Source organism: Neolamprologus multifasciatus, chromosome 10 (assembly GCF_963576455.1).
Source record: "Neolamprologus multifasciatus chromosome 10, fNeoMul1.2, whole genome shotgun sequence".
Classification (NCBI taxonomy): Eukaryota; Metazoa; Chordata; class Actinopteri; order Cichliformes; family Cichlidae; genus Neolamprologus; species Neolamprologus multifasciatus.
In genome coordinates, this window is record NC_140448.1 from 33,679,703 (window position 1) to 33,692,787 (window position 13,085).

Genomic DNA, 13,085 nt, shown 5'->3' on the forward strand with positions numbered 1-13,085 from the left:
CTACAGAATACAGATTACATGCCCCAAAATGTATTCTGTAACGTATTCCGTTACGTTACTCAATGAGAGTAACGTATTCTGAATACTTTGGATTACTTAATATATTATCATGCTGTTTACAACTACATGAATGTACTATTGCTGTGATTTATTACTGTTACTGAAGGTCCGCGGCTCCGAACCGTAGTAAAGGGACCTCTGACTAATACGGTGGGTTCATAGCTGAAAACTAGCTTTACTTTGTTGTCTGGGTCACTTTGCTAGCAGAGACAGAGAGAGGCGTTGAAAGGCTGCTCCAACAGAACTTATTGTTTCAGAGGAAAACACGAACACGGTGTACAGTCGAGTCTTAATAGCTTACTTACAGCTGGGCTCGTCAGGCTCTCTTCTTGGCTGCAGTGGTTATTATTATATTTACATGCTTCCAGCTCCCGTTTCTGCTCGATGACAGCTCGTACTTTTCCTTTTTCTCCCTCCCTCGCTCACAGACACATAACGTGTATGGCAGTCCATTCTCCCTGCAGCACGGACTACACTGCCCATGATGCTACATTCTTTAGAGCTATACCTGTAGCATTCTGCCTGTTAGCTTAGCACAACAACAACAAAAGGCGCTCTCTCACCCAGGAAACACGCAGAGAGAGAGCCACCCTGTAACCATGGCAACCGTAACGCTGCCGCCTGGAACAACAGAACGTAGCTGTCAAACAAAACCCAAACAGTCCTGACCCGCCACAATATGAAACAGGGAAGTACCGCCGTGTAATCCATTTATTTCAACAAAGTAACTGTATTCTAAATACCACCTTTTTAAACGGTAACTGTAACGGAATACAGTTACTCATATTTTGTATTTTAAACACGTAACGGCGGTACATGTATTCCGTTACTCCCCAACACTGAGCCTGGATCTTTCCCCAAGAATGAAACTGAACCATCCCGCAGTCCGGACTCCACCGTTTTATTTTGAAGGTGAGACCGGAAAAGGGCGGCTCAGTGGGACCTTCTTACTGAGCGAAGTTTTGAACAAATAACTGATAAAGAGGTGAATTTGTGAGAGCAGGTGTGATGGCCTCAGAGGAACAGTCCGGTGAGTGTGTGTGGAAATCATCGCAATTAAAGCCGATCGATCATTGTTCTCTGTCTGCGCGTCTCAAGGTCATCAAACTGTCCGAACAAAGAGGACACTTCATTAATACACTTCATTACTATACTTCATTAACATACTTCATTAACATACTTCATTAACATACTTCATTAATATACTTCATTAACATACTTCATTAACATACTTCATTAACATACTTCATTACTATACTTCATTAACATACTTCATTAACATACTTCATTACTATACTTCATTAACATACTTCATTAATATACTTCATTAACATACTTCATTAACATACTTCATTACTATACTTCATTAACATACTTCATTAATATACTTCATTAACATACTTCATTAACATACTTCATTACTATACTTCATTACTATACTTCATTAACATACGTCATTAACATACTTCATTAACATACTTCATTAACATACTTCATTACTATACTTCATTAATATACTTCATTACTATACTTCATTAATATACACCTGTACGTGTAGGTGTGCAGTTTACTGCTTAGTTTTTGGTGAAAAACGCAGTTTGAGCGGGTTTTTTGTGGGTGACGCAGTTTTTAATTTCAGTTACTTTCACTTTCATGTATAACATTACTGTGTGTGTGTGTGTGTGTGTGTGTGTGTGTGCACGCAGGAGCAGCAGGAGGGAGGACGAGGAGACGTAGTAAGGAAGAGCCTCCATCAGGTATGGTCTCTTCAATTTTATGTTCCAGAAGAAACAGGAACCATAAACACGAATGACCTCTGACTAACGCATGATAACATAATTAAGACCAAAGAAAAGCTGACGGGTGGATGGTGAAGCATTAAGCTCAGCATGAGTGTGAGCTGGTCTCAGCTGGTTCTGCAGGCTTGGTTATATCGAAGCTGCTCCTCAACCTTCCGGTTACAAGACGAATATCGTACAGCCCTGGTTGTGCTCCCTCACAGCACCTCCTGTCAGCTCTCAGTCAGAACAAAGTTTGGTCATGTGACATTTAAAAATCAGCTGATATCGTCCTTTGTAGATCAGCCTGGAATGTCCTGCATATACGATATCAGATATATATATCTGACCTGTGTGTGTCTGTGTTCAGTGTCACTCAGGTTGGTTCTGGTCGGGAAGACTGGAGGAGGAAAGAGCTCCAGTGGAAACACCATCCTGGGAAGAGAGGCCTTCAGAGCTGCTTCCAGTCATTCCTCAGGTATCACACACATGTGTAGACGCGCGCACACACACACACACACACACAGTGGATGAGGCTGTAACATCCTGGACAGGGAGGAACGCTGGTTTGAGGGCGGAGTCAAGGAGGCCATTTACGTGAAAAGGGAAAGACCATCTCTGAATGGAGGAGGGGCCTAAGGGTCCATCTGTCACCATCTTACATGCTGTGACTGCAGCCATTCACTCTCTGTGAAAGGTACTCATGGTTATTGATCAGTGGTTGTTGATCAGTGGTTGTTGATCAGTGGTTGTTGATCAGTGGTTGTTGATCAGTGGCCATGAGAATCTGCATATTAATGATCATAAACTGACCTCCCAGCACATCGTTCCTTCAGTGGTGCTGGTTTCCATCATTGTGTTTATAAGGTTGAAACCTGCAGTCAGCTGAGACTGAAGAAGCCACCTGATGATGATGAAACGTTTCTCCCACTGAAAACATCCAGATGAACAGAATCAAATCAAAACAGACTTAACAATGTGGTGTTTGCTGTACAGCAGCGAGGAATGCCCAGACCTCTACAAAGAGACCAAACAGCCACTTCACAAGCACATGGCACAACACAGAAGAGCCACCTCCACAGGACAAGACTCAGCTGTCCATCTGCATCTAAAGGTCAAAGGTCACTCTTTGAGGATGCCAATGTTCACATGTTGGACAGAGAGGACAGATGGTTTGAAAGAGGAGTGAAAGAAGCATCTATGTCCACTGTGAGCGACCATCTTTGAACAGAGGCGGGGCTTACGACACCAACTCTCTGCCATCTATAATCCAGTTTTGAGTTCCCTCCCCAGACGCCTTAACGCCCACTCACACCCTGGGACATCTGACCTCAGGACATCACATGATAAGGTGGGGCCAGGTTTCACAATGAGCTCACCTGAAACTCTGGCTGATTGGGACCCACACCCAGTTTCACACCTTGGCTCAGGCGATTAGAGGATCATCAGGGGGTCCTTTGTCCCTCTGTGGGGGGAAACTCCCACTAGGTTTAAATCTGGGACTCTCCACCAGTTCTGGTCAGCTGACCAGCTAGTGTTCACGGAGATCTTCAACCTTTCTCTTGCCCAAGCGGTGGTCCCCACATGCTTCAGAAAGTACATCATTGTCCCTGTCCCGAAGAAACAACAGCATGCTTGCCACAATGATTACCGCCCAGTAGCACTGACTCCAATAGTGATGAAGTGTTTTGAAAGATTGATGAGAGATCACATCACGTCTTCACTTCCTGCCACCATCGACTCACTTCAGTTTGACTGGACTACAGTTCAGCATTCAACACAATAATTCCCTCTAAGCACCAAGTTGACGGATCTAGGACTCAGCTCATCACTGTGTCAGTGGATCCTCAACTTCCTCACAGACAGACCCCAATCAGTGAGGGTGGGAAAACAAGTCTCCCCCTCCATCTCACTCAGCACTGGAGCCTCAGGGCTGTGTTTTAAGCCCCCTGCTGTACTCACTGTACACTTATGACTGTGTAGCCACATCAGACTCCACCTCCATTGTCAAGTTTGCTGATGACACTGTTGTGGTGGGCCTGATCTCCGACAACATCGAGACGGCCTACCTGGAGGAGATCAGGAACCCGGAGACCTGGTGCCAGGAGAATAACCTCCTCCTAAACATCAGCAAGACTAAGGAGCTGATCGTGGACTTCACCACAAAGCAGGCGAGGAATTACAAACCCCTCATCATCAGTGGCGCCAGTGGAGAGAGTGGACAGTTTCCGATACCTGGGTGTCCACATCACTCTGTCGTGGTCCTGCCACATCAACACCCTGGTCAAGAAAGCCCGTCAGCGTCTCTTCTTCCTCAGAAGACTTCTATCTGCTGCTGAAGGTGCTCAAGAACTTCTACTCCTGCACCATCGAGAGCGTCCTGACGGCAAACATCTGCACCTGGTTTGGGAACAGCACCAAGCAGGACAGACGAGATCTGCAAAGAGTGGTGGGCTCAGCCGAACGCATCATTCAATCAGAGCTCCCTGACCTGCTGTCCATCTACACCAAGCGGTGCAAGTCCAAAGCTAGGAAGATCATGATGGACCTCTCCCATCCCAACAATGTCTCACTGTTGAGGTCTGGGAAGCGCTTCCGCTCCCTTAAGGTCAAAACAGAGGAAATAAGGAGGAGCTTCTTCCCCCAGGCTATTCGGGCCCTGAACCAGGTGTAGGACTGGACTCCCATACATCGCTGCACCGGACACGCTCTGTTTATTTGCACGCTTCTTATAATTTATTTTGTAAGTCGTTATTTGCACATCCTATTCTTACTGTAAATTTCTAAGTTAAAATCTGTAAATTTTGTCATAATCTGTAAATCTTTAAATTCTTTACTGTCATTTAATGGTCTGACATTGCAGAGCAATAAGCATTTCACCACATGTTGTACTGTGGATCATTATGTGTGTGGCAAATACAATTTGAATTTGAACTGAAGAAGCTTCTCAGACTCTTTTCTCTCCAAGCTCCTTAGACTGAAGCCTCTATAACGATTAAAGAACCAGGCTGTGTTCTCACGTCACTACAGTCCAGAAGTGTTCAGGTTAAAGACCAGCAGAGCCCAGTATGAGACCCATATTTACATTCCAGCTCTGTTAGGTGATCTCTGTACAGCCTTCTTCATGTTCAGGTGAAGTCTGTGTTCGTGCTTCATGTAAATTCAGACTAACTGATCTGTTTCCTCCTCAGTGACGGCTGAGTGCTCCAAGCAGCAGGAGAAGCTGTTCCAGAGGACCATCTCTGTGGTGGACACTCCCGGCCTCTTCGACACCACGATGTCTGAAGACACCGTGAAGAGGGAGATCTCCAAATGCATCAACATGTCGGCCCCGGGGCCCCACGCCATCCTGCTGGTCATCAGGGTGGGACCCTTCTCAGCAGAGGAACGAGACGCCGTGAAGAAGGTGGAGGAGATCTTTGGAGAGGATGCCTGGAGGTACACCATGATCCTCTTCACCCACGGAGACAAAGTCAAAGGAGACTTTGATGAGTTCATAAAGGAGGAGTCGGGACCTGAGCTGCAGGAGGTCCTGATGAAGGCTGGAAACAGATACCACGTCTTCAACAATCTCAGAGCCAACGACCGTCGCCAAGTCCTGAACCTGCTGGAGAAGGTGGACAAGATGGTGGCCAACAACGGAGGAGAGTCTTACTCCAACTACACCTACCTGGAGGTGGAGGAGATGCTGAAACAGAGAGAGTCAGAGCTCAGAGAGTTCTACGAGAAGAAGCTGACGGAGGAAGAAGACAAGGTGAAGTCAGAGTACGAGAAGAAGCTGACGGAGGCTCAGGAGGAGAAACAGCAGGTGGAGAAACGACTGCAGTGTGAGCTGGAGGAGGTGAGGAGGTACTATCGGGCTTTAGAGAGCGGAGTCCGTCAGGTCGTGGAGCAGGTGGCCAAAGATGACTGTTTTGATAAAATCCTCACCAAGTTCCACGAGACCTTGAAGCTGAACTGAAGTGATGCTGACTCCCACTCACAGCACTCAACGCTCCACCTGGTTCAGAGGCCGAACACACTAAAGATTTTGGGTGGTGCTGTTCCAGAAGGTGAAGCCTGATAGTTTAACCTTCCTCTTTATGATGGAAGTGGGAAATAAACTCTTCTCTAATCAAGAAGTGTAAACAGTGCCAGATTTCCACATACTCTGTCATCATGTTAACCAAATGTAACTGTAACCATGAGCACATCAGAATGAAATCTGGTGCATTTCCTCACCATCAGAGTATAATTAATAAATAAAGGGATGAGAAAAATCTCACATATGTTCACCTAGGAGGAGAAGAGAAATGTGTCTATATATAAGGGATAAAAAGAGAAACTGTACAGAATATTATAAAAATAAGATTAGTAGCTCCAGAAAAATGCTGTATGAAGCCGTTTCAGGTATGAAATTGCTTTGCCCTAAATATACATAAAATTACATATTAATGGTCATAAACTGACCCCACAGCCCGTTGTTCATTCAGTGGGTCAGGTATTACACAAATGTCCCGTTTGTAAGGTTGGAGACCTGCAGTGTTGAGATGAAATTATTTGAAGTGCTTCAATTCTATGCTTTATATTAACTAAAATACCACAGAACCATATAGTGCAGTATTAAGTGGACACACGTGGAAAAACAAAGGCATTCGACTACGTGTCCTCGGGGGGTAGCAGGTGCAGACTCTCGCCCACGCCGGCCTGGGAGAAAGTAGATAACAGGGCACCATCTTCTAGTGGAAAGTTAGTGAAACACTGTTGTTTAGACTAGAGAGGGACCAGCAGGCACCTAGTTTTTGAGAGACAAAGCTTGTTGATGTCTGTGTATCAATGTGCTGCTGGAGCTGCTCCAGTGGATTTGATGTGAAAATCCCCACGTACAAGTAAAAAAATGGTTTATTCTGAGAAAAAACAGGAATGGGGTATTACACTGTTTTATGATGCATTATACTGCTGATTAATAAGAAATGCTGTTTGTGTAGAATCGTGGCCTTATTTGTCTGATTAGAAAGAACAGAACATACTGCACAGGAGGCCAAGATCGTAACGTAGGCTCACTGAGAGAGAGAATGTGAATGCTTCGTTTGGAGGAGGCCTGAAGCTATAAGAATGTGAGAAAGGGTCAGACACTTGGAGATCTTGCCGGACAGCCTCCATCTCCCGGCCGTTTGTAATGCTCAAAGTGTTTGTACTGATTAAAGAGATGATTGAGCATCAAACACCGAGTGTTGTTCTTCCTTCAGCCCAAAGATCAAAGAACTGGGATATTTAATAACGTTCAACACATTTCTGTTCTTGTTGTTACTGATGAACACAAAAAGCTGAAAGCATCTTTGTGGTCACTGATATTTTCTGATTATTTTATTTAAATCGTTTTTGATGGTAACGTGCTAACGTGGCTAACGCTAGCATCACCGCACGTAGCTCCGTTATTTTAAGGTCATCTTATGAAAGCAGCTGTACGAGCTAGCTACGTGTTTTGTAAGCTGCTGTGCTCTTCACAAATAAAGCTGGAAGCGTGGGGACGGCAAGATGGCGAACTAAGCAGTTGTCCTCAACTTAGCTCTGGTGCAAGGTACCTTTTAGTCCCCCTTTTTTGACGCTTTTGTTATGATCCAATGTTGGCAGTGTTTGTTTTGTGTGACTCCTCCCACCAGAGGATGGCTGTGGGTTTTCCCCCCTTTCTCTCTTAGGAGGTGGACACCTGGGCGTGCCTGCTGAGTAGCTGGGTGGAGTCTCTTCCTGTCCTCGGATTGGATAATTGGTTGATCACCTCCAGTATTAAACTACCAGATGACAGCCACCTGGCCCCCTCGCTACTAGCCTCCACCATCCAACAAAGAGCCTGTGTTTTTGAGTCGTATTTCATAGTGTCTGTGCCCAGTGATTTGCAAGTATAACCGTGTGTCTGGGTGTGTGTGTGTGTGTCTGGCGTTAGTGCCTCCATTTTGTAAATAGCTGTAATAGATTTGTAAAGTAGCAATCATGTATTTTGTTCCCCTTGTATATATCCTTCACTGCAGCAGCCTGTAGGCGTGAGAAGTAGTGATGGGATTTCCGGCTCTTTTTAGAGATCCGGCTCTTTCGGCTCCGAACCGGCTCTTCAGGTTGTTTTGTTGCTTTAATTATTTAATCATTAACAATAATATAAAATTATGCAGAAAAGGAATTACTAATGTTAAAAAAGTGGTTTTATTTATATATGTTTATATATGGCCCCTAGAGACAAAGCATGTACAAACTCTAAAGCATATACAAACTCCAAAACACATTTCTAGCGTTAACTGAACTTCCAAAACAGAGCTACCCAGATCACTTAAATTACACAATTGAAAGCATATTTGTATTGTTTGTGTATTTATAGACAAGCACTCATATTTATTCAAATATTTTTAAAAAAAAATTAATTTACCTGTTACTACCACACACCAAATCTAGTTGTTGATACTTCCTGGCTTGTGTAGCCGCAAGGTAACAAAAGCTCAACACTGCGCCCTAGCATCCTGGAGCACTTCTGTTGTCTTTTGTACATGATTCTGAGTTTGTACGTGCTTCTGAGTTTTTACGTGTTTTGGAGTTTGTACGTGCTTTTTTTCTAAGGGCCACCATAAATATACTTTATTTATTCACTCCACATAAAATGTAATAATTAAATCATATAATACAAATTTACATTTTAGACTTTTAACTATTTAAATTTTCAGCTTTTTCCTTTTAAATAAATTTAACGTGAAACAACACAAAACACTGCAAACCACAACACAATTAAATATAAATTAAAATATTAAAACAAAAAGAAGATGCACATTCTCTGTCATATGGACCTGCATGATTTCTGAATCCTTTATCATCTGCAACTGAAAATAGTGGATGATCACTATACCTTTCTAATGTGACGTTGTTGTCCCTCACTCTCTTTCTCTCTGGCTCTGTTCCTGTGCTACTGTGAGTGTAACTAACGCCCCTCCCCCCTCTGCCCAGCGCAAAGTACAGGCCGCGCGTGCGGAGTTTAGCGGAAAAAAGGGCGAGAGAGAGGGTGAGAGAAAGAAAAAAAAAAAAACCCTCACGGCTCCCAATAAGGAGCCGGCTCGCGTCGTTCACTTCAAAGAGTCGGCTCTAAGAGCCATTTCGTTCGCGAACGACCCATCACTAGTGAGAAGCCATTTTTGTTGATTGAGTTTTCTCCTGTTTTTCATTTAGAAAGTTTGGGAAGTGAATCGTCTTTTGTTTGGTTGTCATTTGTGTAGGAAAGTGTGGGGACCATTAGGGAGGTTTGTTTGTTATTTTTGGCACTGCTGAAGCAAATAAACGGCAGCTTAGCACTTTAAAAGATACGACTGTTTGTGTTCTTGCTTTGGTGGTGCGGGAGTGGGCCGATTTCTTGTTGCGTTCAATACTCACCTAGACAAAGAACAAAAGATGTTTCCATCTCAGCAGCCCCGCTGACAGATCACAGTATTATTACTCTTAAACTTAACCCTGAAAATAAAACACAATTTAAAAAATATTACTGGAAATTCAATGCAGATCTGTTAATTGATGATGGGTATGTTAAGATCGTTAAAGAGCTCCTCCAAAACATTTACAACAATGTAACAATTGGCAATTACATACAGAGATGGGAATTTTTTAAATTTAAAGTTAGAGAATTTCAATTACATTTAGTAAAATGAAAAGTAGACAACAGAAGGAATTGGAAAGTAAATTACTTTACAATAAAAATAACTATTGCAATAGACAGTTTATGTCAGAGGCTGATAAGAAATCCCTTTTGTCTTTACAGGCTCACTTAGATGAGCTATACAAGAACAAGGCTCATGGAGCTTACATTAGAGCTCGTGCAAAATGGAAAGAAGAAGGTGAAAAAGTGCTTCATGTTTCTACAATCTGGAGAAACGGAGGCAAGAGAACAAATCTATTGATACATTAATCGTAAATGGGGAGGAATGCACAAATCATAAGACTATAGCGGAAGAAAAACATATATTTTACTCAAATTTATACTCCTCGAAATATTTAATTACTGATTCATTTTTTTTGATCAGATTGAACCTTATACTCCAAAAATCGATTCTGTATTCAGAGACATTTGTGATTCTGATATATCTCTGGATGACTGAGATCAAGCCTTAAACAAACTGAAAATGGACAAAGCTGGTCAGGACGGCTTGCCATCTTTTATAAATTCTTCTGGAAAGAAATAAAATAATTTTTCTTCCAAACTATTAGTGAAATCATTAGTAATGAAACGTTAGCAACGACAATGAAACAGGGTCTTATCTCCCTTATTTCCAAACCTGGTAAAGATAAAAGATTAATCAATAATCTACGACCAATTACTCTATTGGATACAGATTATAAAATTCTTGCTCATGTTATTGCAAACAGATTAAAGGACGGCTTAAATTAGATTATTAGTGAAACACAATCTGGGTTCCTTAAGAATCGTTCTATCCACAATAATATTAGATTGGTTTTAGATCTACTGGATTATAATCACTTAATTGAAGATGATGGTGTGATTCTGTTTTTAGACTTTTATAAAGCATTTGATACGGTCGAACATCCTTTCATTTTAGAAGCTTCACAGTATTTTGGTTTTGGTAAAAAATTCATAGATTTAATTTCTTTATTATCCTCTGACATCAATAGTTCTGTTTCTTTACCTTTTGGAGCGTCTGAACGATTTAACGTCAGTCGAGGAGTCAGGGGTGTCCAGCTTCTCCGTTACTTTTCATTATTGTAACGGAACTTTTAGCTACTTTCATGAAACACAATCCAAACATTCAACCACTGAATTTGATGGGAGCCCCGTTGATCATAAGTCAATTAGCAGATGATACTACACTGTTTTTAAAGAACGTGTCACAGGTTCCTCTCGCACTAAATGAAGTTTCACTATTTTCAAAGGCCTCTGGTTTGTACCTGAATATTAACTATTCATGATTGTAAACCCAGTATCTCTCTTAACATAGCTACTAAAACTGAAATTAAATATTTGGGTATTATAATCTCAAAGAATACAAATAATAGAGAAAATCTAAATTTTGAGCATATTACCCAGAAATCTAAAAAGATCCTAATCAGCTGGTTACAAGGAGACCTCTCCATCTTTGGACGCGTCTTGCTTACTAAAACAGAAGGTATCACTCGACTGATTTATCCATCACAATGCTTATATGTTTCTAATAGTCTAATCCAGGGGTGTCAAACTCAAATACACAGTGGGCCAAAATTCAAAACTGGAACAAAGTCGCGGGCTAACGTTAATATTTATTGAAAATAAATCTTCCTCCAGATTTAAGAATGAACCTTTTCTTATGGACTCAAATAAGTTTTGCTGAAAAACTGAATATGGAACAAGCAAAGCTTAATACTAAACAATATATATATTAGCTGTATAATACCAGTAGGCCAGCTCTGATAGTAATTTGGTATGGCTTCATGGGCCAAATGTAATTAGGCTGCGGGCCAAATGTGGCCCGCGGGCCAGAGTTTGACACCTATGGTCTAATCAATAATATAAATCAAATTAACTTTAATTACATTTGGAGAAACAAGCAACATTATATTAGGAAGAATGATGTAGTGAAGTCATTTGAAGAAGGAGGTTTGAATGCGATTGATTTTGAAGCAGTGATGGTTCCATCAAACTCAAATGGTTGCAGTCTTTCATAAATAACTCAAACAGTATTTGGTTTTATTTCCCCAAAGTAATCTTTGAGAAGCTTGGTGGCATTGAATTTGTCTTAAAGTGTGACTTTGAAATTTCCAAATTACCAATTAAATTATCCAATTTTCATAAACAGGTTCTCTAGTACTGGAAAATGATTTACAAGCATAATTTTTCTCCACATACAAACTCGATTTGGAAGAACAGATGCATATTGATAGAAAGAAAATCCATCTTTTATAAGGATTGGATGGATCATGGAATCTGGATGGTTTTACACCTTTTAGACAATGACTTAAATGTGTTAACATATAACAAATTCATAGATAATTATGGCATATCATGTACTCAAAGTAAATTCATTAAAGTTATGAAGGCCATTCCCCTGCAATGATTCAGATGGCTAAAGCCAGTTTAACCTGTTCTTCCTCTATAATTCGTGAACCGTCCTTAATTATTGATGATTGCTGATTTAAAGGAAAGACACGCAATAATAAATTTTTAAGGACAATTCTCACCAAACAACTTTTCCCTTCTCAATTAAAAAGAAAATATTTGTTTAAAGACATTTATCTGGTATTCTTCATTTTAATTGAAAATGTTTAGCAAGAAAACTAGGCAGTAATCAGGAAGCTGGAATGGAATGAAAAACAAGCCATTGATAAAAAACAGAGTAAAACATTTTACAAATCACAAATGAGACCATTCTCAATTTGAAACGATGCAACTAAGTTGTTTTTATGATGTAACATCCTGAGTATACACATAAAACAATCCAGAACACTTAGGAGTTATAAATAATAAAAGTAAACTTATTCAACAGTTGTGTTTTCTGGTCCACAAGTAGTTAGAAAATGACACAATGTACTTTTACCTCTGAACTCTCACAGGTATAATTCATTCAATTTCACGGAGAATAGGTGTTTGTGAATTTGTAAGACGCACACATGCTTCCAAGATCTTATTAATATATTTTTTTAACTGATGTGGGATGTGATGCAAAATTGAGAAAAGTTTCAGTCTTTCGCTGTGTCCCAATTCAGGGTCTGCACACTTGAAGTACGCATTTTAAGTGCGGTTACGTCACCGCCACGCGACGACGGCTGTCCCAATTCGAAGTGTACTTGAAATGCATACTCCAAATGTGCCGTCGATTTCCCCAAATATCAAGCGTGGTCCGGTGCACGCTTTGTGGTCCCATATATCCCACAATTCATAGCGCGGCGGTGGGTGTGGATAATTTTGCCGCAAAATACGGCAGAAGGGAGCGGCCGAAAAGTGAAGTGTCGAAAGTAAGTACTGAATATGACGTCACTTATTCATGTGCGAATGTTTAATAACAAAGAACATTAAAACATTGCTGTTGGCCACATGTCGGCAAAGTTATGTGACACTAGTGATGTTTGTACTTTCAGCATTAACTTGGTTTTAAAGCCTCTACTTCTAAATATACATATAGTCGACCTTAATCTTACAGAGAATCTGATGATTTTATGGATAATTAAAGTCAGTCATATATCCACAAACACAACAAGCTGAAAGTCAGTGATATATATATATATATATATATATCATAATAATCTGACAAT

General features: G+C 41.0%; 1 protein-coding gene across 1 annotated transcript; it reads left to right on the forward strand.

The window, feature by feature from the left end:
* Window positions 1-937: 937 nt before the first annotated feature.
* On the forward strand, window positions 938-13,055 carry LOC146510693 (GTPase IMAP family member 7-like). Its single transcript, XM_085175074.1, has 4 exons — window positions 938-1,090; window positions 1,767-1,817; window positions 2,209-2,316; window positions 5,030-13,055. Exons 1-4 carry the CDS (start codon window positions 1,069-1,071, stop codon window positions 5,797-5,799), a joined length of 951 nt encoding a protein of 316 aa, XP_085031200.1. The 5' UTR covers window positions 938-1,068; the 3' UTR covers window positions 5,800-13,055.
* Window positions 13,056-13,085: the final 30 nt, after the last annotated feature.